The sequence below is a fragment of the Arachis duranensis genome, chromosome 9 (genome assembly GCF_000817695.3).
Source record: "Arachis duranensis cultivar V14167 chromosome 9, aradu.V14167.gnm2.J7QH, whole genome shotgun sequence".
Taxonomy (NCBI): Eukaryota; Viridiplantae; Streptophyta; class Magnoliopsida; order Fabales; family Fabaceae; genus Arachis; species Arachis duranensis.
Window position 1 is genome coordinate 10826482 of NC_029780.3, and position 26555 is coordinate 10853036.

Consider the following 26555-nt stretch of genomic DNA (forward strand, 5'->3'; position numbering starts at 1 on the left):
AATTAATTAAAAATTTATTTATTTTTGAATTAAAAATTCAAATTAAACGTCCACTTTTGAAATTTTATTTTTCTGTAAATAATTGCCTATTTAGTTAAGGAGACATCAATTTTATCCTTTTAGACATATTATTAAATTTATCAACTATCTTGTTCAATTAAGGAGAGTGCTAATCCATCTCGTATCTGCTACATTAATATAAAAATAATTATTTTTTATGTGATATTATGTAAAATTAGATGTAAATTAGATTTACATGTAAAATAATTTTATAGTCGTTATAAATATAATTGAATACAAGAAATTTAATTTATATATTTAAAATTAAAAGTAAATCCCAACATGGATTTGGTGAGAATAGCTAACCGAAGTAGAATTCCGAAAATATCCCTACCCTAACATCAAACGCCAATAGGTGTGCTTCCAGCACCTCAGCCGCGTTCGTCTGCGTATCCCCTCCGACGCCGGCATCCTTATCGTCTCCGTTGTTTCCAGGTGAGCTTGATAATTTTCTTTTAATATCTGTTTTTTTTTTTCATTTCGTTTTATGTTTGAGGTAATTTTATTGTGTATGTAAAGATCACGTTCATGCATCAGGGAACCGAGTTCACTAATTGCAGACAATTTGAAAGAAATGAAGTATTTAGCCATAGTTTTTTCAATTAGAGAAACATTATAACTAGAATTCATGTCATGTAATACGAATGATTTTTGTGTTTTTGATACTTTCAATTGACTAGTTTTAAGACTTCATGGAAGAGGGCTTCTTATGGATAATCAATATAAGTTACAAACATTTTACATATTTTAAGTGGTCAAGTATGTTTTCTTCTTTTGGTATACAGTAATTTGGGATTCAGATTTGTATCTTACTTTAATTTGTGATTAAGATACTGTATTTTGGGGTTGAGATATGTATTGCACTCTAATGTAATTTGTGATTGATATTTGTATTATTATATTTAAGTTTGATTTTAGGACTGTGTTATTTTAATAGAAACTTTTGTTATTTCATAAATGGAATTTGATTTCTTTTTAGTCTATAGAAAACCAAACAAACTTGTTTTGAAGAAATGGACTTTATTGTTTCAATACTAATAGCTATTTGTTCTGGGTTTTGATAGAGAGAAAGGCGGTGATTGTGACTTTCAGTCTTAAGCTAAATGGGTTGTTATCTTAGATATGGCAGACATGGAGTTAATCAGGTCCTTAGATTTAGAGATGCTAGTTATGATAGTACTGCGGTAAATCCAATCTGGTATGCTTCTCAAGGACTTCGATACATGAGGAAGCTCCAAGTCATCCTCACCTCTGTAATTGTCTCTTTGTTGGGTCTGATGTTTGTTTTCTTGATGGATTCAATTCGATTTACTGACATTTCCAATTTCCTATTTAAAGGACGTAGATAAGCTGGGAAAGGCTGGTGATACTGTCAAAGTCGCCCCAGGATATTTTCGCAACCACCTAATGCCAAAGCTCCTTGCTGTCCCTAATATTGACAAGTTTGCTCATCTCATAAGCGAGCAGCGCAAGGTTTATTTTAGGCTTTTACCCCGTTTCACTTTGACCTCAGTTTTGCTTTATTCAACTATGTAATTACTTGGTCAATGCCATTTATCATCGTGTTTATTTTTCCTATTTTTTCAATTCTGTGCATTGCTATCTACTCGAATAGCATGACGATAATATTGTCAGATGGCATTGTTAAAATATCAGCATCCTTTCCCTTTCCATCTGTGTTTATGTAAATGCATGTCTTGTGTACATTGTCAACGATTTATGCTTCTGACCTTGGAACGTAAACAATTGCATATTCATATTGCCAACTCTTTTGAACTTTCTCTACCATCAACAGTCATTAGTGCTGCGTTTTCCATTCTTCAGATCTGTCAGCCAATTGAAGGAGAAGAAGAACAAAAGGATGTTACAGTAATTAAAGAGTCAAAGAAAGATATGATGAAAGAGTATGAAAGGGCTGCGCTTCGTCTTGATAAAGCTAAGCTGGTTTGTAGTTTACTCTTAAAAGCTTTTTACTGCTGTTTGGAACCAAATGCACAATTCTCTTTAAGGTTATCATTTAGCTTTTCTAGTTATTTGATTTTAGCTTAACTGATTAAAAAGGAATTATTTTGAGAATTTTCTTTTTATGTGCTACTGGTTCAAACTTCAAATTAGAGTTGGTATTGTGATGATACTCCCAAGTACATAGTTCGTAAAGGTTGTAAATTAGAAACATTTACTTCTATCATGTTAAATGTTTCATGTAGATAGATATATGGCATTTTGATATGGATTTGCGTGTACTGATAGGTCTTGCGGAGATTAATTGATGTTCAAAAAGCAAAGGTCCGTGCATCAAAAGATGACCCTTTGGAGTTACGTTCACCTATGACAAAAGATGCTCTTGTGGCTGAGGTAATGCTTTCTCTGCACTAGTCACATGTTGATAGCAACATGAAAATAAGAAACATGAATATAGCATGTTAACAAAAAAAAATCCAGTTATTTTATCCCCAAAAACAAAATGCAGTTAGTATTGATGGTTCACTTTATTTTATTTTGGGAATTTTTTACGTTTCCTACCATTATGATTTGCAACTTGGTCTGTTCAATGGTTCACTTTAGTTTGCCTGTGTCTTTGGTATGAACTACAATGGCTGCAGAATTCCTGTGTACCTAATCATCTTGATGTGATATTAAAACCATTATGTACTCCCAAGTCTCCAACATCTCTTTCCATCCATGAAAAGAGGGTTGGGTTAGGTTAGGTATGTTAAATCCTGTCGTTTTCAACTGAGAACAAAATAGGTAGACCTCATTGTGCTATCATGGTGGTGGTGTGATTGAAGTTGAGATAAAATAGAGTCTATCTCTATACTATGGCAGGAATCCCTATTAATTTCATTGAAAAATTGGAAAAGATTGAAATCTTAAAGAGGTCTCAGAGTTTGTTCATTCTTACCAATCTGATCACTTATCTTTGTTTCTTACAAATTTTTCCCTTCGTCTCCCTCCTTGCCACACAGGCAAGTTTGTTGACGTCCAATTCCTTCCTTTGCTCCGTTGTCCTTTATTACCTATGACCTATTTTATTTCGTTTACTCTAGTAAATTGTGGACACTTGGTAATAAATAGTTTCTATGAAAGAAGTCCATGCTTGCTTGGATAGATTACCACTTCTATCTGCTCATCTGTTTGAGAATGTATACTAAACTATATATACGCCAGCAATATAGATACCTATTAAAACCTCGTCACTTCCATCTTTTCCTATGCAACACTAATCACATAAGCTCAGGCTTGTGCTCTCTCTCACTCTCAGTCTCTGCACATTCTAATTCAATAATTGAAAGAACTCTCTATTAGTTTTAGTTTTTAGTGTTTCTGCTGCAAGACATGACTGATAAAAAAGTTAGTTTCTTATGAAAGAAAATTAGGATCTGCATAAGTTATGGGGTTATTGTATTACTTTCAACTTGATGAATAAAAAGCTCTACATCCATATTTAATTATTTATGCTTTGAGATTATAAACATGTATATATATCAAAGTTTAATTTCAAGTAAAGATTCAATTTGGTCCCTGAAATTTGTGGATCGATTAAATTTTTTCCCTAAATTTTTGGTGACCAATTTAATCCCTGAAATTAAATAATGTGACTCAATTTGATTCCTCAATCATTATTCCTTTGAGGAAGTGATGATGTGGTGTTATTGACTAAAGGCCAAAATGACATCATTTTGTGTCTTCCTCTCCTTTTCACTTTATCTTTGTACACATTCTCTCTCTTTCTCACCACCACCTTGACCACCATAACCACTACCTAGTTCTAACCATTCACCTCAGACCCTCAGGACCCCATCTTGGTGTCATTTGGTGATTGGGGTTGAAGAGTAGGAGGAGGAGGTGGTGCTGGCAGTGAAGAGGAGGAGGTGGTGGTGGTGTAGGTTTATGAGGGAACAACGTTACGAAATAGTAATCGAGGGACCAAATTTGAGTCTTCATCCTTTAATTTCATTTTTTCCCCCTCTACTTCTGACTCTTAAGTGCTATGGTAATTTTAGGTGGCAAGACAACTATGTGTGAACATTGCACCTGAAAACCTACATCTCCCAGTGCCTTTAGCAACACTTGGAGAATATGAGGTGCCGCTGCGTTTACCAAGGTCCATTCCTTTGCCGGAGGGCAAGCTTAATTGGACTTTGAAGGTTAAAATTAGGAGTAAGTAGATAAGTTACTAGGCTTGTTGAATCTGAGTAATAAATCTTGACAGTTTTGGTGTATGATGATGGATTGAACATCCTGGGAGCATGTATTGAGATTAATTCATCATTTATATCGAGCATCACATGGTTATGTTCATAACCAATTTGAGAGGATGACAAATCTTTTATTGAAACTGCAGATACTTTTTCAACCATCTTTCTATTCCGTTACCACCAATTTATGAGAAATGCCTAATTTTCATAGAGGATATTTAATGTGTATTCAAGGTACAAGTTTAATGATTAGTGAATCAAAAGACAATACAAATTAACTTTTATGTTTGAGAAAAATTAGGGAATCAAAATCCCAATCCAAAGCTTTTGTACCTACTATTTTTGCAAATGCTAATGAGTTTGAGCTGTGGAATAACAATTTAGTTAGGTCACCCTCCACAAAGATTGTTGATATTTTCTTGTACTCACTAATATTTCATATCAGAATATGTTTCATCTTCTTTGTGTGATTCATGCTCTAATTCAAACACATCAATTGTAATATCAACTTTCTACACACAAATTTCAGTCTGAGACATTGAACTCATAGTATAGAAATTTGAGAACAATCTTCATCCCTTTATTTGGTAAACTTTTTCTAGGCGTAAATTTTATAAATTTAATTGGTATGCACTAATATTATAATTAAAAAAGAAAAAAGTCAAATTCAACGACTTAAATGATTTCAAATAATGGATGAATTATATAATTAGATGACTAATTGTATGTTATTTCGAAGAAGAGAAGGGAACAGCCTTTTGAATTGATAGCTGAATATAACATAGTTGAACATTTGCTTATAATAATATTAACCGTGCATTAACAAAACATTAAGGAACAAAATACATGGGATTAGGGAGCTTAAATGTGCGGTTTCCAGGAGAATTTCCTTGAAGATCACTCCATTGATCACCCACATTCCCCCATATCCGGTAACCTTCATCTTCTAATTGCTTCCGTACCTCTGATTTATACTTTACTGCACTTTGCCCTTTATTTGCGGCGGTCCTGAAAAGGGTCAAAATGTGTATGTATAATATCAATCGATCCATTTAAGAGAAAATTTCGCTCTGATCCATTGATGCATATTATTATTATTGTTGTTGTTATAAAACATTTTGCAAAATTTAAGTTTCTAATATATTTATTAATTTAATTTTGATACATTATCATTGTAAAACAGGATTACACGTGCATCAAATCAGATATGTCACATCAAAAAAATTATTTTTTCTATTGATAGACAATTGCATAAAATATTTTACACTGTTAATATATAAAAATTAAATTCTATATTTATTATATCTTTATTAAAATAAAATAAAAATCAAGAACTTTTTCCTATAATTACTATAAATCTACCTTGTCTACCTTCAATGGACATTTTTCACAAATGTTACAAACAAAAGTCCATACTTTTATATTTATCATTCCTTCAACTTAGTATTAAATTCATTTTAATAGAAGAAAATAAAGTTTCTTTCAATTTTGAACTTCTATTCTAATGGTACATGTCCTTAGGAAATATCAGCTAAACACTATTATTAGTTACCTCATGACAAGTCTTTGATAGCCAATAAAGCCTTGATTATGCAAGTTGTCCCTAGTGATTTGACCAAGAGTCTCTTGGTCTCTTCCGGTGAGCATAATCACTTTGAATCCTTTATCTATTAACTTGTTGAACATCCCTAACACTGATGGAATTGCAGTGCACCACCCTTTCATTGCCCATGCCCTGAACCCTGATGGATCATATGGGTCACACCTGTATATATATATATTTTCAAATTTGATAAATCACCCATAATCTAACTACTTTTACTTTTGTTCCAACAGAAGATATAAGAAATCTACTACTACTACTACTACTATTATTATTATTATTATTATTATTATTATTATTATTAATAAAACTACGTAATCAATTCTCTTTTGCCCCGATGGCTATGTGATATGGCAAAGGAGCAATGAGGTTGCTTCATATAATAACGAGATGATGATACTGACGGTTAGATTTAAACTAAGTAGTAAGTTCTTATTTTTCTTAACATGCTTCAAGTGTTGTTTTATTTGTACCCTTCATACTCCTCTCCGCAGAGGGTCGAGCTTTGAACAAATTATATTAAAAAAATGGGCTATTTAATTTTTTGAATTTATTAAGATATTAATATATTTAAATACATTTTTGTATAAATGACGTGATGTGAGTCAACACCAATAAAGTAAAGAAATGATGTAATTATTTAAAAGATAAACTATGATTTTTGTCCTTTTTTTTAATATTTATCACGTTTAATTTTATTTTTAAAAATACAATTAAATAAAATTAAATATTAAAAATATTTTAAAAAAATTACAAACATAACAAAAAAAAAAACATACTTTTACTATTATTTAATTCAATGCCGACAGTGCATGTGTGATTTGTTGATGCAGGCCTCACAGGAAACTTTACCATTTTTTATGGTAAAATAATTTCGTGTTTTATTAGAAAATTCCATTCTTGATTACTGCTATTGGCCCTGATGTCTATCTCTGTTTTGATCATAATTTTTAATGAAAATGTTTTTGATAAAAAAGAAAACTTTTTCGTAGAAAAATAATTAAAATTCTTATAAATACAATAAATTACCTACTATTAGTGTATTTTTATATATTTTTTCCTATTTTGATTACAAACACAAATCTGTTTTAATTGTATTATTTTTGAAATTTGATTATATATATTACTAATTTGATTAAATTTTTATAGAATTCGATTATAAATATGAATACAGAATTATTCTATTCTATACGAACTACTGATAGGTGATGACTTCTGGTTTTCATGTAGTATACTCGTAAGTTATTATTAGTTAATATTATAATATTACGAGTATTAATATAAGTATAGATAAATGATGTTTGTACTATCTTTTATTTTCTCTTATCACTTTTTATTAGTTACTTTTAATACCAAAAGTAAATTTTTTTTAAAAAATACGAATAATAATATAAGTAAAAAATTTACTTTTTTATATTTTATAATTTTATCAAATTGGCATAAGAATCCATTAAAAAAAATTATAAAAATTTAATTATAAATTTAATAAAATTATAAGGAGTAATAGAGTAATTATACCTAAGTAAAACGTACCCATATTTCTTGCTTTTGTAATAAAATAAGTTGGAGATGCATGTGTCATCAACATCCAAAATCCAAGCATCTTTGGAATCACCAGCAAGTGTTATGGTGCTCACAAAGCTCATAGCTTGTTCCATGATCAAATCCAAGTCTTGCTCATATTGGCCATGGATCATGTAATTCTCCACATATTGCAAGCACTCTGTTGGGACCGTTCGCCACGGCAGCACATTGTTCGTCTCCACTCCTAATCTCCAACTCAAGCAAAAGCTTCCATTAATAGAAGAGCTTGAAGAAGAAGAAGAAGAACCATTATTGTTATTGGTGCTTTTGTGGTGTCTTATGCACATTGCCTTTGAGAACATCATTGCCAACAAGAAAAGCACCAAAAACCTATATCCTTGCTCCATCTTTAATCCTTATTATACTTTATGTCTAAAGAAGAGAAAATTAAATTATATAGTGAATTATATGGGATAGTGGATTTTATATGAAATAGGATAAATGAGAAAGAAAGTCCTTTAGTGCTTCCTTAGCTTGAAAGAATTAATGGCTTGTAACTTATAGGAGATAAATAAGCTATAAGCTACAAAGCACCACACTTTCTTGAGTTGTTGTGTTTGCATGTCAAACACATTTTTGGAGACAATACTCATCGATATTTGTTCGACACACGTATCTGTTGTGTCCAACCGTGTCTTAATAAAAAATAAAAAATTTTTCGAACACGCTTGACCTAAATATCATCATGTGTCAGCATGTCCAATCTTATTTTTAACATATATTCTTAAAATAAATTTAAAAATAGTATATATTATTATTTATTAAAAAAATAAATATTTTATATACTTTATATAATTAAAATAAAACATAAAAATAATTTTTTTGTTTTAATATCAAGAAAAATATAAAAATATTACTACGATTTATCTAAAAAATACTTTATATTTTAAATGTATACGTGTTCCTGTGTTATATAAGATTTTAAAATTCATGTATCGACGTGTCCCGTATCGTGTCATATCTTATGTCCGTATCAGTGTCCGTACATTATAGGCTATAAGCTATATACAGTAGTTCACTCACTTTATTATATTTATCAAAAGAAGATAAATAAATAAATAAATAAACAAATAAATAAAGCTAAGAGAAACATGATTTCTTTTGCTGAAAACCAATACAAAAGTGCATGTAATAAAAGGTCAATATGAAAAGTATGTTGGATGTATGTTTTTCATTTTTAATTTTATGATGAAAAACTTGAGAAATAATAAGTAGTTAGCTTATTCATAAATCCTCTGAAATATTTTTTATTAGTAATGATTTTTCAAGATTTTACATATTTAAAAATATTTACTTGTTACTTTATTTACTCCTAATAGTTAAAAGGGTGTATATTAGAAACCTCAATTTAACTAGGGAATTTCTTTTTTTCGACAAACAAAAAATTCGAACAATTTTTTTTTTCTTTTAGCAAGAGAGCGATAAAGAAAGAAGGAGAAATTAAAGTTGATTAAAAATTGGTTCCAAAGTTTTTATATATTTAAAATATATTCAGATATGTGATAAACCCGTTTTTTTTTTGAAAATATTGTCATGAAACCACTCATCCCAAAAGCTTAAGCTGATAGGAGAAGGTAACATTAATGGTTATATCTCTAACACTCCCCCTCAAACAAGAGCCTCTTTTTGGGTTTGTTTGATTTTGCATAGGCCTTTTTTTTTTCTCTTTTTATTTGCCTTATGCTATTTTTTCACTTTTGGGGTTCACCAAGGATCGAACTCTTGACCTTTCGGACATAGAGCTATGGTTTCATGACATGGTATCAGAGCTCTATGCCAAAAAGGTTAAGAGTTCGATCCTTGGAGAACCCCAAAAAGTGAAAAAAGAATAGAAAATCAAGCAAACCCAAAAGAGAGGCTCTTACTTGAGGGAGAATGTTAGAGATATAACCATTAGTGTTACCTTCTCCTATCAGCTTAAGCTTTTGGGATGAGTGGTTTCATGACAAATATCAATGAGCTAGCAAATGATCGTGAGTTCTCAAGTGCTAATATTCTAACCCTCGCTAATAATATTTTCTACACAAAAGAGTGAATTACTAGTAAAAAAAAAGAAACCAAACAGGACATTGAATGCAATATCTAAAACAAAAAAGTTTTATTTGAATCCGGCCCTTGAATGTATTATATTTTGATCGATATATGTATAATTGGCGTGATGCATAATCTGAATTATTGAAATAAACTGACATTTCTACTAATAACGAGAAGTAAAATTATAATTGGGGATAATATAATTTTCGTAGGTATATTTCCACCACTCAAATTAATAATTAAATTAAAAGTATTATTTTAAAGATTAAGTTATTTTTGTTAAATTCTATAATTTTATTAAATTCATAATTAAGTCTTTATATATATTTTTTAATTAGATTCCTAAACCAATTTTAAATTTTATACTTAAGTTCCTACTAACGATAAACATTTTTTATAAAGTGTTCATTTATTATTATACCCATTCTTTGCGGTGGTTACGATGGAAAAAAAAAACATAGAATACAAAACGAGTGATGGAATTGAGTTTCTCCCATGATATAAAACAACATAGAAAAAGGAGGGAGAAAAGAATTTTTGGCTGAAGTATGACAAGGAAAAAAGAGGGCTATTTTGTCATTTTAGAAAAAAAGTTGGGTCACGTTTAGAAATTTAATAAATATTTATAATATCTTTAAATTTAAAAATGAAATATTTCGCTAACCTAAATATTTTTGTCATGATAATAAGAATCTAATTATAAAATTTTAAAATTTAAATGAAAAAAAATACAAAAGCTTAATTGGTGAAATTATAGAGATTAATAAAATAATTAAATTTATTTTAAATGAAGTATGTAATAACCACATAATAATAAATTAATTAATATATATGTATAACGTATGATGCTAATAATGGATAGACGAACAATTATGTTTATATTATATTCTTCATATAGAGGCGATCTTAATTAGAATCAGCACATATATTGAAAGTAATTTAAGAAGAAAACACGTATTTGATTCAATTTGTCATCTATATTATTAAAATGCAAGATCCAACTTGCCTAAACTCTAGGAGAAAAATGTTAGAAATGCACTTACACTACTATGAGAAGCTAAGAAAATTGTGTCCAAGCACCATGTAAATCAATGAAGTTGCTAAGCTATTTATAGTGAAGTAGAGTCAGTAGGTAGAGGCCATAGGATAAGAAAAATAAATAAATAAATAAATAAATAAATAAAGGGGTGAAAAATTAAAAACATAAGGTTATGGAAGGAAGGCACTAGTTCTCTTTCATAGAAGACACTAATATGAGCATATTCAAGAAAATGGGTGGGCTTGGCGTCAGAGAGCAAAATTGCTTCATAAGGTGGATACCCCCAAAATAATATATGATAGAAATTAAAGCAAAAAAATAAATAACATGTTTGGTCCCCATGACCCACCACCATGAAAAGGGTTCAACCGCCAAGGTTATTGGGAAGAATTTTGGCCTCAAAGCTTAAGTGGAAATAAGGTCAGAATCCACATGGCAACAGTACTAGTGGGTGCAACATTCCACTATAATTCGACTTTTTTCGAGTTAGATTTTAAAAGAGGGAAATATTAAATTGATATCTAAAATATTTTAACATTGATAAAATGGTATTATTTTTTTGTTATTGACAAAAATAGATCCTAAATGATTTTAAAATTTGACAAACGTGTTCCTGAACTCATCCTAAATGTTATATGCGTTTGTTTTTATGTTCGACCACAAAAGGAAAGCGAGTCACCGCAAAGCACAACAGTAAAAGTGCAGAAATGATAGAGAGTGGATTTAGACAAGACGACAGCGGTGAAGGCATACAAACAACGCAATGCTAACAAAGAAGGCAGACGACGCTGACAGACGCAGAAGATTCGACGACGAGATGGCAACCGTGTGTAGGGCTGGCAATGGGTAGAGTAGGGTAGGGTTTGGACTCTACCCTAACCCTACCCGCAGGTTGAAAATTTTATTAAAACTCTACCCTATCCTACCCGCGGGTTGAGAATCTCTCAACCCTAACCCTACCCGCACTCTAAAATTCTAAACCCTACCCTACCCTACCCTACCCGCAGAAATATCAAATTTTTTCAAAGTAAATATAAAATTCAATTATTTCGAATTTTATATGTATTAATAACATAAAAAATAAAAAACTAATGCTCTAAATTACTTAATTAACTAATTAGTTTTGTGGTTGTTCACTTATTATAACTCATTACATAAGAGAGGTTGTGGGTTCAACTCTCACTTCCTTCACTATATAGAGAGATTTTTATAAAATATGTGTTATATATGAGGTGCGGGTAGGGTAGGGTAGGGTACACCCTAAACCCGTACCCTACCCTACCCGCAGGCATACTCGGACCGTACCCTACCCTACCCGCTGCGGGTAGGGTAGCCTACCCTACCCGAACGGGTTGGACCGGGTTGGATACCCGCGGGTAGGGTATGAATTGCCAGCCCTAACCGTGTGGTACCGGTGACACTGGTTCTGTAAAACTGAGAAGGTTGAACTCCACTGCTATTTTGAGAGAGAGTGAGTTGAGAGTGTGAGACAGTGCGTTAGGGAAGAAGGATTAGAGTTCAAAGGGATAAGGAAAGGGGATTAAGGTTCGGAGGGGGAGTGCATTGGGGAGGGGGAAGGGGAAGTGCGTTGGAGGGGAAGGATTATGGTTAGGGAGGGGTTTTGCCATGTCATCAAGATGTAGTGGCTATGTCAGCATTGTGCTTGTCAGAAATTTGTTCTAATGAGCTTGGAGACACGCTTGTCAAATTTTAAAATCTTTTAGAGACCATTTTATCATAACAAAAATCAAGTACTATTTTGTCAACGTCAAAATCTTTTGAATGCCGATTTGATATTTACCTCAACTCCAAAATAAAATAACGTTGGGTAAAATTAGTACTTAATTTATTAGTCTGTTTAATTAATTATTAAAAATTTAAATTTTGTCTTATATGTATAATAATTCATTAACCAACAATAAACTTAAATAAAATCTAGAACTGATAAATTATCTTAACTTATAGAATCAGCAGATATTATAAAAATATATTTCAAAATAATTTTTTATACTTTTTAAAAAAATGCACCATATTAATTTTTAGTTATTTTTCATCAAGTAATTCATTATGCTATTAAAAATTAATATATGATACATTTTTATCAATTTTAAAGAGCTAATTGATATAATTAGAATCACATCACGAAAATAATTTTATTACATGCTACCAATCTCAAATATCATTTTGGACTTTAACTCATTTTTGTCGTGAATTACTAAATATTTACATCCATCAATAATATAAAAATGTATCGAAAATAAATTTTCTTATTTTTATATAGTTCGATATAGACTCGATTCCACGTGCGACTAAAATATGTTTTTTCGGCATTGTCATTGAAGATATAATAACCCTCCAAAAACACTTAACAAAACATAACAAAATTAATACAATTATCAACAACTCAGAGCTTATTATTACCTATTACAAAAACAAATACTAATTCATCACTTATAATGATTCAATATACTTTCCATTTAATCATTTTTTTTAGTTAATTATATTTTTTAATGATATATTTTTTTATTTTTTATTTTATTTACAATTCATCCTTCTAAATTTACACTCATTTTAATACACCAAATCAAACTATCTTTTCTTTCTCTCAAAACTTTTAATAAAATCATCCTTCTTCTTCTACTCTTCTCTTGTCGTTGTGATTACTCTCCCTTTGACCTTCACTCATATTTCTTTTCTTTGCTCTCGCCTCTTCTTTTACTTTTGTCACCATGTCCTACCCGTAATAAAAAAATCAAAATCAATTTTAATTTGTCAATGTATTGAAAATAAATATGCACAAGTTTAATAAATATTAAATTGAAGAATATAATAAAATTATCATGAACTAAATTACAATTTACAAACATCTAGTTACAAGTATCATATTATAATATAGTTAAAAATAGGGTAAAAAACGCATTTAAACCAAGGAGAAAATTTTATTACGCATATAAGCCAAACAAAAATCTGATGCAAGAATTAGCCAAAGCACATTTTAATGTAATTCGAAACAACTTTATTCGAATTACATTCCTTAATAATTCGAATCAATACAGCTCGAATTATTCCCAACCATTGCGTACAAGTAATTCGAATCAACTTGGAACGAATTATAAAAGCATAATTCGAATTGTGTCAATTCGAATTAGTAGGAACACGTGAGTAGGAGGAAGTTCGAATCAAATTGATTCGAATTACTCACATTTCGAATCAAATAGTAATTCGAATTACACATTGTACAATAAGATACTAGAAAAAATACTATATAATATAAAAAAATATACTAAAAGAAGTATAAAATAATATTATAGCAAATTAATTTTAGTATAAAATTATTAAATATAAATTAATTTTAACTACTATTAGTACATTAAATTAAAAATAACATATAAAAATGTACTTATATTTATTAAATTTTAATAACATATAAACATTTAATGACTTTTTAAATATTCTTTTTATAATAGGAGTACATTTTTATATACTTTAAATAGGGTAAAAAACGTAAACAAGCCAAGGAGAGAACGCTTTGACACAAATAAGCCAAAGCAAAATCTGATTTATCAATCAACCAAAGCACATTTCTATGTAGTTCGAACCAATATGGTTCGAACTCACTTTCCATGTAATTCGAACCAAATAGGTTCGAATTACACATTGTAATCCGTTGCCACATAATTCGAACCAATCTGGTTCGAAATCTAACTTGATAATTCGAACCAATTAGGTTCGAATTACACTCCTCAAGTAATTCGAACTAGCTTGGTTCGAATTACACAGACCATATTTCGTACTAGGCTGGTTCGAATTAGTGAGGACCAGACCTGTATATATATGGTGTGAACGTGAGTTGCTATCTTTAGAGAGGGGTAAGATGGCTAGTGAGGAGAATTTCGTAGTGTTGGTTCACCACAGACGATCCATTAAAAGGAAAACTCGTTCCGGTGTGAAGTTCACTGATAAGGATCCTCTCTGTATTATCGTCAGGCCTACGACGAGGTATGAGGACCTTGTTAGCTCTGTACTGCTGAAACTTGGTCTAGAAGGTGTGAAACGGGTGAAGAAGTTTTTTTATCGAATTCCAATCACGGTGCTCTAGGAAACCGTAAAGTACGATTGTTTCACGATCGGGAGTGATGAGGACTTGCAGGTCATGTTTCATTGTCGCCGGCCAAAAACAACGTTCGCAAGGTAACTTTTGCAAAACCCTTGGAATGTGGTGGCTTGCAATCAGACCACCTTGAAAACTTGATTCTATATTTTGATGGGGTTTCCAAATTTTGAGGAATCACATAATAGCCGCTCTAGTTTGACATCTGAGGTCTGAGTGATGAAAGTGAAACTGTCTGTGATATTAGTGTTCCTTTGGTTCCAAATAATGACACTGATGTGTCATTTGAGGCTGAACATGATCTGAATGTTCCTTTGGTTCTAGAGGATGATAAAATTGAGACAGAACTTTCATTTGAAACTGTTTCCCTCGATCATGACCCTGATGATGAGGATGATAGTGAAGATATTTCAGAAGAGCATTATGAAAATATATGAATAACAAATTCAGCAAGAATTGGGAGTAATTACTGAAGCTGAAAGTGCTTTAGATGCTCCACAACCATAGCAGTCTTTGCAACTGACTGAAGCGGAAAATTCATATGCAAAGAAAGAACAAGAAGAAGGCAACGTTTATTTCAATGTTGAAGGTGTTTCAGAATTGGATGAAGTACTTAAGGGCCAAGCAGAAATTATACCAGAGAAGGCTTTGTAATTGGCTAAAGCAGAAATTTCAGAAGCAATGCATGCACAAGAAGAGGATGCTCACTTCTTCGGTTTTTTCTTTCCTCTTTCACTAGGAGATGGTGCTAGGTTCAATATTGAAAAACCAAGTAACGAAGGTCTAGAGAATTTGCCTAGTTTAGGCTCAGAAATTGAAAAAATTCATGCTGAAGTCTATGAAGAAGCAGAGGGAAATTATGCAACAGTAGATCTGAAACAACTGACATAACTCCACGTATGATGCTAAATTTGCTGCTCTGTGGAGGTGCACTTATAATTGCTCTTGTATCTTTCAACTTTTCAAGGAAAGGTAAAATCGGAATACCCTAGAAATGGACGTGCTTGAACTTGAAGAGCATTGCCCTTCAGAAATGAGCAGCTTTCAGTAGGGTTTCATCCCAAGGTGATAATAGCGTAGAGAAGAAGCGCAAGAAGCACTATAAGAGAGAATCTTGGGCCTCTTCAGACTATGGAAGCTTAACAGTGTACGAGAAAATTCCAAGCAAGCAGGTATGTATTTTATTTTCCTTTATTTTATTGTCACAAAACCTAACAAAACATATATATCTTTGTCGCTATAAATTTGTTTCTTAAAAAATTATAAAAACACTAGAAAACCCCATAAAACCTTAACAATCTAGAAAACCTTAGCAAAACTTTATAAAATCCTAAAAAACCCTATAAAACACTAAAAAACTCTAGAAAATCCAAAAAATTCTTAGTAAATTCTAAAAAACTCTAAAAATCCTAAAAAAACTCTAGAAAATCATAAAAACCAGAGAAAACTTTAAAAAAGTCTATAATACCCTAGAAAATCCTAAAAAATTCTAAAAACCCTAGAAAAATCCTAAAAACTCTAGAAAACCCTAAAAATCCTAAAAAATACTATCTAAAAAACTTTAAAAAATCCAAAAAAATCCTAGAAAATCCTAAAAAACCACCTAAAAAATTCTAAAGAATCCTAGAAAAAAAAACCCTAGTAAATCCTAAAAACCCTAGAAAACCCTAAAAATCCTAAAAAATCATAAAGACCCTAGAAAACCATAAAAACCCCAGAAAACTTTAAAAAACACTAGATAACCCTAAAAATCCCTAAAAATCCTAAAAAATCCTAAAAACCTTAAAAACCATGAAAAAAACCTAGAAAACTCTAAAAACTCTAAAAAACCCTAAAAAATTCTAAAAACTTAAAAAAACTATGAAAAACCCTAGAAAACTCTAAAAATTCTAGAAAACCCTAAAAAACCTTAGAAAACCATGAAAACTCGAAAAAACTTTAAAAAACTCTAGACAACCTTAGAAAATTCCTAAAAAACCTTAAAAATCCTAGAATGCCCTTAAAAACTCTAAAAACCCTAGAAAACTCTTAAAATCCTAAAAAACTCTAGAAAACTCAAAAAAATTCTAGTAAATCCTAAAAAACTCTAAAAGCCCTAAAAACCATAGAAAACCCTAAAAACTTTAGGAAATCTTAAAAAACCTTGAAATTTCCAAGAAAACCCAAAACATTCCTAGAAAATCCTTAAAAACCCTAAAAAACCATAGAAAATCCTAAAAACCTTAGGAAATTCTAAAAAACCCTAAAAAAAAATCTAGAAAATGCTTGAAAACCCTAAAATGCCTAAAAATCATAAAAAATTCTTAAAAATTCTAAAAAAAACCATAAAAATTCCACCGTGTATCGAGGCATTCCGTCATTGCAAGCCCCTAGTTAGTATTGACGGCACTCATCTGTATGGCAAGTATGGGGGAACATTGCTTGTCATGATTGCACAGGACGGGAACTCTAATATACTCCCTGTTGCATTCGCATTAGTCGAGGGTGAGAATGCTGAGTCGTGGTCCTTCTTTCTCTCCTACCTGCGTCAGCATGTGACACCGCAGACGGGTCTGCTGGTTATCTCGGACAGGCATAACGGTATCAAGGCCGCACTTAAGGCTCCTGACGGAGGCTGGTTACCTCCGTCTGCATATCGGACATTCTGCATTCGACATGTTGCGACAAATTTCGCCCTCACCTTCAAGGGCAAAGACACAAGGAGGCTACTTGTGAATGCGGCGTACGCTAAGACCGAGGTCGAGTTCCATTACTGATTTGATATTCTTAGGTCCGAAGACCCGGCGATGTGTGACTGGGCGAACCGGATTGAGTATTCGTTGTGGACACAGCATTGTGATGAGGGGCGTAGATTCGGACACATGACGATGAATATATCTGAGTGTGTGAACTCGATCCTCAAGGGTGTCGGAAACCTTCCTGTCTGCTCGCAAGTGAAGGCAACATACGGAAGGTTGGCCGAATTATTTGTTCGCAAAGGGAGAGAGGCTGAGGCGCAGATGGGAACCGGAGCACAATTTAGTCAGCACTTGGTGAAGGGTATAGAGGCCAACTTGAAGACGGCTAGGTGCTTCACGGTTACTGTGTACGACAAGGATAACTCCAAGTTCACCGTCGCAGAGACAACTCCGACTGGTTCTTTCTCACTGGGTAGCTACAGAGTCTCGCTTGCATCTCACACATGTGACTGCGGATACTTCCAGGCACTTCATTTCCCATGTCCCTACGCACTGGCATGCTGTGCCTACTCACGGCTTACATGGGAGCCTTACGTCCACCAGGTGTATCGTCTTAGTTCAGTCTTCAGTGTGTATCGAATGGGTTTCACACCTCCCATTCCGGAGGGTTTCTGGCCACCATATGACAGGCCGACTGTTATCCCTGACCCCAACAAGAGGCGTGCGAGAGAGGGTCGTCCGAGGTCCACTCGAATATGGACCAATATGGACGAGGCAGATTTGAACCGGCCAAAGAGATGTGGGCTTTGTCGGCAGCTCGGCCACACACGTCGGAGTTGCCCACAGCTCAGAGGAGCAGAGCACACAGGGGGATATGATTAGGTGTATTCGTGGCTTTGGTACTTTTATTATTTCAATTTCGCATTTAGATTCCACTATTATCAGTTTTTTTAGTTGTAGTTGGTGACTGATAGAATTTGTTAATGTTAGTGCGATGTACTTTGAATGGGATTTTAGTTAATGAATATGTTCTGTCTACGCAATTTTAAACGAAATGTATGTCTAACGCACACCGGAATAAATAACTGTACGAGTTTTATTAAGACATGATGCGGAAACTATGTTCGTAACTTAAATTGCTGTGCGGGACGAATTCTGAGTAATTCGAACCATCCTATTTCGAATTACTTGGTTACTATTTCTTCAGTGTAATTCGAACTTAATTGGTTCGAATTATGAAGATAGAATTCAAACCTAATTGGTTCGAATTATGTGGCTCTGAGTTACAATGTCTAATCCGAACCTATTTGGTTCGAATTACATGGAAACTGAGTTCGAACCGGCTTGGTTCGAACTACATAGAAATGTATTTTGGTTGATTGATGAATCAGATTTTGCTTTGGCTTATTTCTGTAAAATTGTTCTCCCTTTGGCTTGTTTATATTTTTATAAAAATTTTTTTGATTTGTGTCTTCTGAAAAGTAAAAAGAAAAATTATAGTAGAGTAAAACTTACATGAAACCAAATAACATAGTGTAACACACATCTTTGATCAATATTAAAAAAAATTAGCCTAATTATGTACATAAAATCCTAAAAAATACAGTTCTATCTTTTTTAATTAAGTTAGCTTTAAAATACCAATAATGCTTTTTCATGTGCTGCTTTTAATCTAAAATCCTAAAAAAATTGATTTAAAATGTTATAATGTTATTATATTGGCACAATACTTTATTTTTGTATGATAAATACAAGTACATTTTTATATAAACTATTTAAAGCATATAAAAATGTACTCCTATTATAAAAAAAATATTTAAAAAGTCATTAAATTTTTATATGTTATTAAAATTTAATAAATACAAGTACATTTTTATATGTTATTTTTAATTCAATGTACTAATAGGAGTTAAAATTAATTTATATTTAATAATTTTATACTAAAATTAATTTACTATAATCTTGTTTTATACTTCTTTTAGTATATTTTTTTATATTATATAGTATTTTTTCTAATATCTTATTGTACAATGTGTAATTCGAATTACCATTTGATTCGAAATGTGAGTAATTCGAATAAATTTGATTCGAACTTCCTCCTACTCACGTGTTCCTACTAATTCGAATTGACACAATTCGAATTATGCTTTTATAATTCGTTCCAAGTTGATTCGAATTACTTGTACACAATGGTTGGGAATAATTCGAGCTGTATTGATTCGAATTATTAAGGAATGTAATTCGAATAAAGTTGTTTCGAATTACATTAAAATGTGCTTTGGCTGATTCTTGCATCAGATTCTTGTTTGGCTTATATGCGTAATAAATTTCTCTCCTTGGCTTAAATGCGTTTTTTATTAACTAATTTTTATATTAGGATTAGTATGACAACTTGTTTGCAAATAGTTTTGTTGGATTTTTTTTTACTTTTACAAGAATAGTATTAATAGGTAGCTTGATCTTAAGTTTATGCATATCATTTTACTAAGAGTTATGAGTTATAATTAGTAAATGCTAGAGAGAAAATTATTGGATTTTTCTTTGTGTATTATGTCCCCACATTTGTTTTAAATATCATGTCATTAGTTATTTTTTTTTGGTTAGAAAAGATTAGTTTTGTTCTTTTAGTATCTTCTCTTTATATTTGATTTGAATGCATTATTTGCTTTGGTATTTCGATGAGTGTCCTAAATTACTACCTTGTATCTGTGTATCAGAGATTTAGTTAAGATAGAGTGGTTACACAATTTTGTAACTTTATTATATATCATATATATTTTTTTAGTAAAATATTTGATATTAATATGTGTCAATTGTGTAAATTTTGTACTTCTGTTTGCATGTTCTATCTTCTAACAGTGGTATCAGAGTTCGAGATTGAATTTTGGGCCAATTGTTCAAAGATGTCTTCCATGAAATTTGAGATTCAACGGTTTAATGATCGTATCAATTTTAGAATGTAAAAAATTCGTATAATAGCAACGCTTACACAACAAGTTGTTAGAGCAGCATTTGATGGCAAAGAAAATAAACTTAATATTATAAAAAATGATGTAGAACAAGAAAGAATTTGATAAAAAATCTCTCTCCACCATTCATTTATGCATTACAGATAATGCATTATGTAAACTTTGAGAAATTAATAAATAATTAACTAATAAATTAATTATTATTTAAAAAAAACTAAAAAATTAAATTTTATAGTTTTAAATGGAAGAAATAATTAAAATACGAATTTTGACACTAATTTTAAAAGTTTTGACCTAAAATTGGGTCAAACGGACCGAGTCGGTTGAACTAGACCTATAACAGGCCCAAGACCCAAGCTAACTCACAAACATATAAGAGCATAAGCTCTTCTTCTTTCCCAAATCAAAGGGAAACACGCGGGGACCATTTGGGGAAGGAAGGGGGGAAGGGGGGACATGAAGAACACATAAACCCTCACTCAAATTTCTATTCCACATAACTTTTAATTCGGAACTCTGATTGATGAGCCGTTAGCGGCCACACATTTATCTCGGAATTCTCTACAAAACCCATAAAATAATTTGGTATGAAAATCACGTTTTCTCACCCAGTTCTTCCCTTTTCAGTTCGTGATTTGGGTTTCGATAATTGAGAGATTTTGTGATTTGATGGTTTAGGGATAAAAAACATTTTTTTATGAAAAAAGTTATGCTCGTCGGAAGTTTGGTGTGTAAAAGTGAATTCTACAAAATTTAACAGTTTTTTAACAATTTTGGAGGACTTGCATATGCGAGTACACACACGACATGACCAATTGCTTTTATCCAGGGGAGCTCGCGTACGCGGACAGAGGTCGTGTACATGAGCGGGGCAAATTGTACCCCCACGTACGTGAGATCATGCATGCGTACGCGATACCTCTGTTTTTGAAAAAAAATGCAATTTTTTGTGATTTTAATTCAATTTCTAACTTCCAAACCTCTATAGTTACTTTCTAAAGTCCCTAATTTAGTTTTTAATCTTAGGGAGGAGAAAAACCTAGAGAATTAGTTAACTTAATGGTGAGGTTTAGAAATAATGATTTGTGGTTGAGAAAGTGCTGAATGCTGAGATTATATGAATGAAGATAATGAAATGGGGTATGAAGTAATGAGGATAATGACAACGAATGATTTTGCATGAAGTAAAATACTATATGATGATGGGAATGAACTTGATTTGAAATTATTTTTGTGGTGATGGTAGTTATTTACCGTCCACCAGATTTGATATAAAATTGTTTTGTGAGAATCGTAGTTATTTACCGCCCACGTGTGTGCTGTTTTTCAATTGAAAACGTTTGTGGAGATCGAGATAGTTTACTGCCCGTAGATGGCGGGGATCGAGGTGGTTTACCACTTACCAATTTTCAAGAGGATGATGTTCGGGTTAGCTACCGGACATGTCGAGTTGGCTATATCATCGACAGATGAGACTCATCAGCCATAGGATAGGCATACATCATATGCATATGTGTGTTTTGTGTGATTGTGCATTAATTGGACTTTCCTATGTGATTATTATGCTTACCCGCTATATTTACTACCTGCTCTATCTGTATCTTACTTGTATTTGTTTTGTCTGTATTGCTTGTCTGTGCACCGAAATTTTGGAGGATTGGAGGAAGGCGATACACTGAGGGAATAAGTAGAATTGAGTTAGACTTAGAAACCTTACATAGCTCACCTTGTATTATGGTTTTAAACTTTAATTCTAAACTTTATATCTGAGTGTCGGAGTTCTAGGATCGCCTCTGACTTTCCTGGGACCTTATATCTTATGTACGTGGGCATCTTTACTATGCTGAGAACCTCCGGTTTTCATTCCATACATATATTATTGTTTTCAGATACAGGTTGGGAGGTATCATAATGAGCATTCTAGAGACCTTACGGGGGTGAAGAGCTATATTTTGGGTTTAGCATTATGTTCTGCTTGTATATATATTTACATAGTTGTTCTCTAGTCCTTGTATTATGTACTTAGTCCCTCCTAGGGATTGATTTGGAAAAACAGGAGTTTATTTTATAGTTTGGGATTGTATTTTAGGTTATGTATATACTCTGGCCAGCTTTAGTTTCGCAGGTCGAGTCGGAACTTATTATCTGTATTTTAGAATTCTGATCTATATGTATATATTTCAAACCTTCTTTTCAAACTTACCTATCCATTTATGCGTAACTTTTGTGAGGAATGCAATTTCTGTTCCGTTTTTTTATTAACTTCTCTTTCAAGGCTCCTAGTTACAACTTTCTTCAATTATATACATTAGTATTTTTATTTTTAAAGGTCGTAGCACCTCGCTACCTCTGGGTTACATCCTAGGCGTAAAGCTCTGTTTGCTAGGGTATTACATATTGCAAGAAGTTCGTTTAGAAAAAACATCCACTACTCTATGAACCAAGTTGGAGACATTATACATGACCAAGACAATAGCCAACCGTCTCGGTATTTTACAATGTCTTTATATGATTCGTATGACAAAAGAAACTTTAGTGAAATTTCATATTACTGAGTTTACATCTTTGGTGATAGAGTTGGGTGAATCTTTTTTTGGAGAACAAGCTATAATCTTTTTTTGGGTGATACTCAGCCCCTTCTTCTCAAGACTCAACCATTTTTTCATTTCTCATTTTTTTCTCATATGCCATTAGCTCCTCCAAAAGCTTCTCCACCTCATAGCTCTTCTTTTTCTCTTGATGTTGTTGATCACCACTTGACCCACCTGCCACCTCCGATGCCAAACCATAACCAGACCTATACTCAAAATTATCATCAGCACACCTCACAAATGGGTCTGCGTGATGGCACCACCAACACCAATAGCTCCTCCATAATTCAGATCATAACCAAACTCTAAGTTGAGGTTCAGAATCGTTGCCTGGTTGTTCATGTTATTGTTGTTGTTGTTGTTGTTGGCATAACCATATTGATACAGAGGAGGATGATTACTCGATCTTCAAATGGGAGGAGGAAGAAGGTTTGGAATAATGTTGCGAGATTGTTGAATGGAGTGTTCGTCATCCTCGTTGGGAAAGTTCACTTTAGCTTTCTTTCCGCGAATCTTACGAGCTTCTCTGTCATAGACCCTGGTGGCTTCTTTGGTGTTGTTGAAGGTTCCAAGCCAAACGTGAACACCTTTTCTTGGATCGCGAATCTCCGTCGCCCATTTTTCCTCTTCACACGGCTTCCCAATCGCAAACTGATCCATTCTCTCAAGAACACAGGGTCTTCCATGCGATGCCTCGCAAAAGATCCCACCTCCTCTGCCGCTATCATCACCACCACCACAACTACAACCAGAGCCTCGTTAATCACTATCTGATTCCTAAAAATAGCATCGTTAAGAGAAAAAGGAAGAAGAAAAAAAGGAGATTAGGGTTTTAGAAAATGATGATGATTTAGAAAAAGAGAGGAGAGTTTTAGGGGAAAAAAAGAGGATTAGAGTTTTGAAAAAAAATGAAATTGGAGTTTTTTTTAATTATAAAAATTAAAAATGGGTAAATTTTGTATACGATAATTGTTAACTGACACGTCATCCCTAAACCTTAACTCCAGATAATTCAATTGGTAGTTAGTCATCTTTGTCAAATTTTAAAATTTTTTGGGGATCATTTTGTCAATAACAAAGATCAGGTACTATTTTATCAGCGTCAGAATCCTTCGGATACTAATTTGGTATTTACCTCAAAAAATATAATTCAAATGCTTCAACAAATATTATTGAAGATGGTGGAGATGCTCTTTAGATATCGACCTCATTGGTTGATTCTTTGTGGGTATTCTATTTTGATGTTTTATATTAACTAAATTTATATATTAATATTTTATTTCAGGTGGAGTTTTTGAAGATATTATCAAAATTGATTTTGAGGTGAAAATTGTAAAGAAGTCAATCAATTTTGATTTGTCAATGTATTAAAAATGAATGTCCACAAACAAATATTAAAATCAAATTGCACAAATATTAAGTTAAAGAACATATTAGAATTATCATGAACCAAGTTGGAAGTGTCTAATTATAAGTGTCATATTATAATATAGTTAAAAATGTTGATTAATCTTTATATTATGATCATTATGACAACTTGTTTGCAAGTTGTTTGGTTGGATTTTTTTGTTTTGCTTCTTCAAGAATATTATAAATAAGTAGTTTGGTCTTAAGTTTATGTATGTATACCATTTTTTTTAGGAGTTATGATTCATAATTAGTGAATGTTAGAGAAAAAATTATTAGGTTTTTCTTTGTATATTGTGTTTTCACATTTGTTTTGAGTACCAAGTTATTAGTTACTCTTTGTTTAGAGAAGATTTGTCTTGTATTATTTTGATATTTTTACTTTATATTTGAGTTGAGTATTTACACCATTTAATTTGACATTTTAGATGTAATTAGAACTTAGTCTTGAATAGAGTATCATAAATTACTATTTTATATTTCTGTGTCAAAGATTTAGTTAGGATAAAGTGATTATTCGATTTGATAATTTTGTTATATCATATTTTGTTTTAGTAAAATATTTAGTATTCATTTGTGTCAATTATATAAAGTTTGCTCTTCTGATCGCATTTTTCATTTTCTAGCAGTACCTTGCATCTCTCTTTGGCCTCCGCTCCCATCTCCTCTCTTTGTTCGCACAGCATCTTCTCTTGTTGTTGTACCATCTATCTGTAATCGCTCCTTATCTCAATCTTCACTTGCATTTTCTGTCTTAACTCTCTAATGCTATATTGCATCATGTATCTTCTCTTAACCACAACTCACATTTTAAATTTTAAAACTTAAATATTAAATTTTAAACCTTTTAAAAAAATAAAAATTAACAAAATATTCTAATAAAGATTAACTAATATTTTCTGAGTAAAAATTGATTCTCTATTTTAATGGATAAATCACTTCTGAGTCTTGAATGACTATGGAAAAGGGTGCTCAAATATGAACAATTGATGGATGTTAGACACCGTTTGTTTAGTGGGTGTGTCCACTAAATTTTAAGACACAGTGATACACTCACACCCATATTTTATGTTTGGTTTTTAAATATATAAATTAAGTAAAGATACGGTGGTACACAAATACATAAAATTTGTGTACTCTATTTTATTGAGATACTAAGACACAAAAATTAAAATACAAATTTTTTCATTTTTATCCTTAATAATAGTGACTATGGTGAATTTTTTTTGGAGATAAGGATAATATTAACATTTACAATTTATGTTTTGTGTTGTGCATAGTTATCAAATAAAGTAAAAAATTTTGTGTCTCTTCAATATTTGTGTATTTGTGTCTATGCCATACATAAACCAAATACAGCTGGCTTAATAGTGGAACAGTGACAAAGCCTTTCATTTTGTTTCTTTTGGACGATAAAAGATTTAGTCGGGTTTAATATTGGTCAATCAATTCAATATAAATATATACATTTTCTTTTATTTTAACATTTATAATTTTTTTAAAAATATTTAAAATATTTAATTTTGTTTAATTTTATTTTTAATATTTTTATTTATGTTAAAATTATTTTTAAATATTAATTTTATTTAAAACATTAAAAACAAAATTAATTGCATTTAAAAATAGTTTTGACACAAATAAAATATATCAAAAATAAAATTAAATATATTTAAAACATTAAAGATAAAACTGAATCAAATTAAACATTATAAATATTTAAAAAAAAACACAAACATTAAAGATAAAAAATAATTACATTATCTCATATATATTTATAAATCATCTAGCAAAATTTTCATAGCTTACAACAAGATTGACCCACATTTTTATAAGATACCTTTTAAATTTTTTATGCTTGCATTGTGACCATCTTTAAAGATCATTTTATTTGATTTTATAATGATTACATCACTTAGACCAATCACACATTAATGGCACCATGATCGCTCATCCGACCCACTTAATTATAATGTCAATCATTATAATTTATTTTTGACTTTTTGCATTCTTTTGCATGCTTACACCCTTTGCCCAATTTTAAAGGAGTGGCACTTTCTTAGAAGCTAATTATGCCCACAACGTAGATATGGCCAAGGTTTTATTCACCAATCACCATCATCCAAGTCAAAACGTTTTCTACATGAAGGTGCGTGTGACAGCACCTCCAAAACTATTATTTGAGCTTTTTACACAAATCTGGTTACACGATCTTAAAATATATTTAATAATATTTAGAAATACTTATAATTATTTATTTTTAAATTTTGTTACAAATAATAC

General features: G+C 31.5%; 2 protein-coding genes and 1 pseudogene across 4 annotated transcripts in view; 1 reads left to right on the forward strand and 2 right to left on the reverse strand.

Annotated features, from left to right (window-relative positions):
* Positions 1–4420, forward strand: part of LOC107464666 (uncharacterized) — a 38161-nt gene extending 33741 nt beyond the window's left edge. The window contains exons 3-8 of one of the 3 annotated variants that reach the window (XM_052254484.1): positions 416–495; positions 1125–1313; positions 1399–1533; positions 1885–2004; positions 2311–2415; positions 4065–4420. In XM_052254484.1, coding sequence (XP_052110444.1) covers positions 1164–1313; positions 1399–1533; positions 1885–2004; positions 2311–2415; positions 4065–4229 — 675 coding nt within the window. In that variant the 5' untranslated portion in view covers positions 416–495; positions 1125–1163 and the 3' untranslated portion in view covers positions 4230–4420. Of the gene's footprint in view, positions 1–334; positions 496–1124; positions 1314–1398; positions 1534–1884; positions 2005–2310; positions 2416–4064 lie in introns of those variants that run through there. The other 2 variants (XM_016083606.3, XM_052254485.1) reach the window with 2 other exon arrangements.
* A 582-nt stretch (positions 4421–5002) lies between these two features.
* Positions 5003–10555, reverse strand: LOC107464601 (acid phosphatase 1). Its single transcript, XM_016083520.3, has 4 exons — positions 10524–10555; positions 7396–7818; positions 5812–6024; positions 5003–5267 (listed from the first exon to the last, which is right to left on the reverse strand). Exons 2-4 carry the CDS (start codon positions 7791–7793, stop codon positions 5090–5092), a joined length of 789 nt encoding a protein of 262 aa, XP_015939006.1. The 5' UTR covers positions 7794–7818; positions 10524–10555; the 3' UTR covers positions 5003–5089.
* Positions 10556–22920: 12365 nt separating this feature from the next.
* Positions 22921–23528, reverse strand: LOC107464588 (ethylene-responsive transcription factor ERF114-like; annotated as a pseudogene).
* Between the last annotated feature and the right edge of the window lie 3027 nt (positions 23529–26555).

Bases quoted from the DNA above. Each gene is read 5' to 3' on its own strand.
- LOC107464601 (XM_016083520.3), bottom strand. From the start codon at position 7,793: ATGGAGCAAGGATATAGGTTTTTGGTGCTTTTCTTGTTGGCAATGATG. The intron at 6,025-7,395 runs GTACGTTTTACT...ATATATATACAG, and splicing joins TACAAAAGCAAGAAATATGG to GTGTGACCCATATGATCCAT. The intron at 5,268-5,811 runs GTAACTAATAAT...GACCCTTTTCAG, and splicing joins TATCAAAGACTTGTCATGAG to GACCGCCGCAAATAAAGGGC.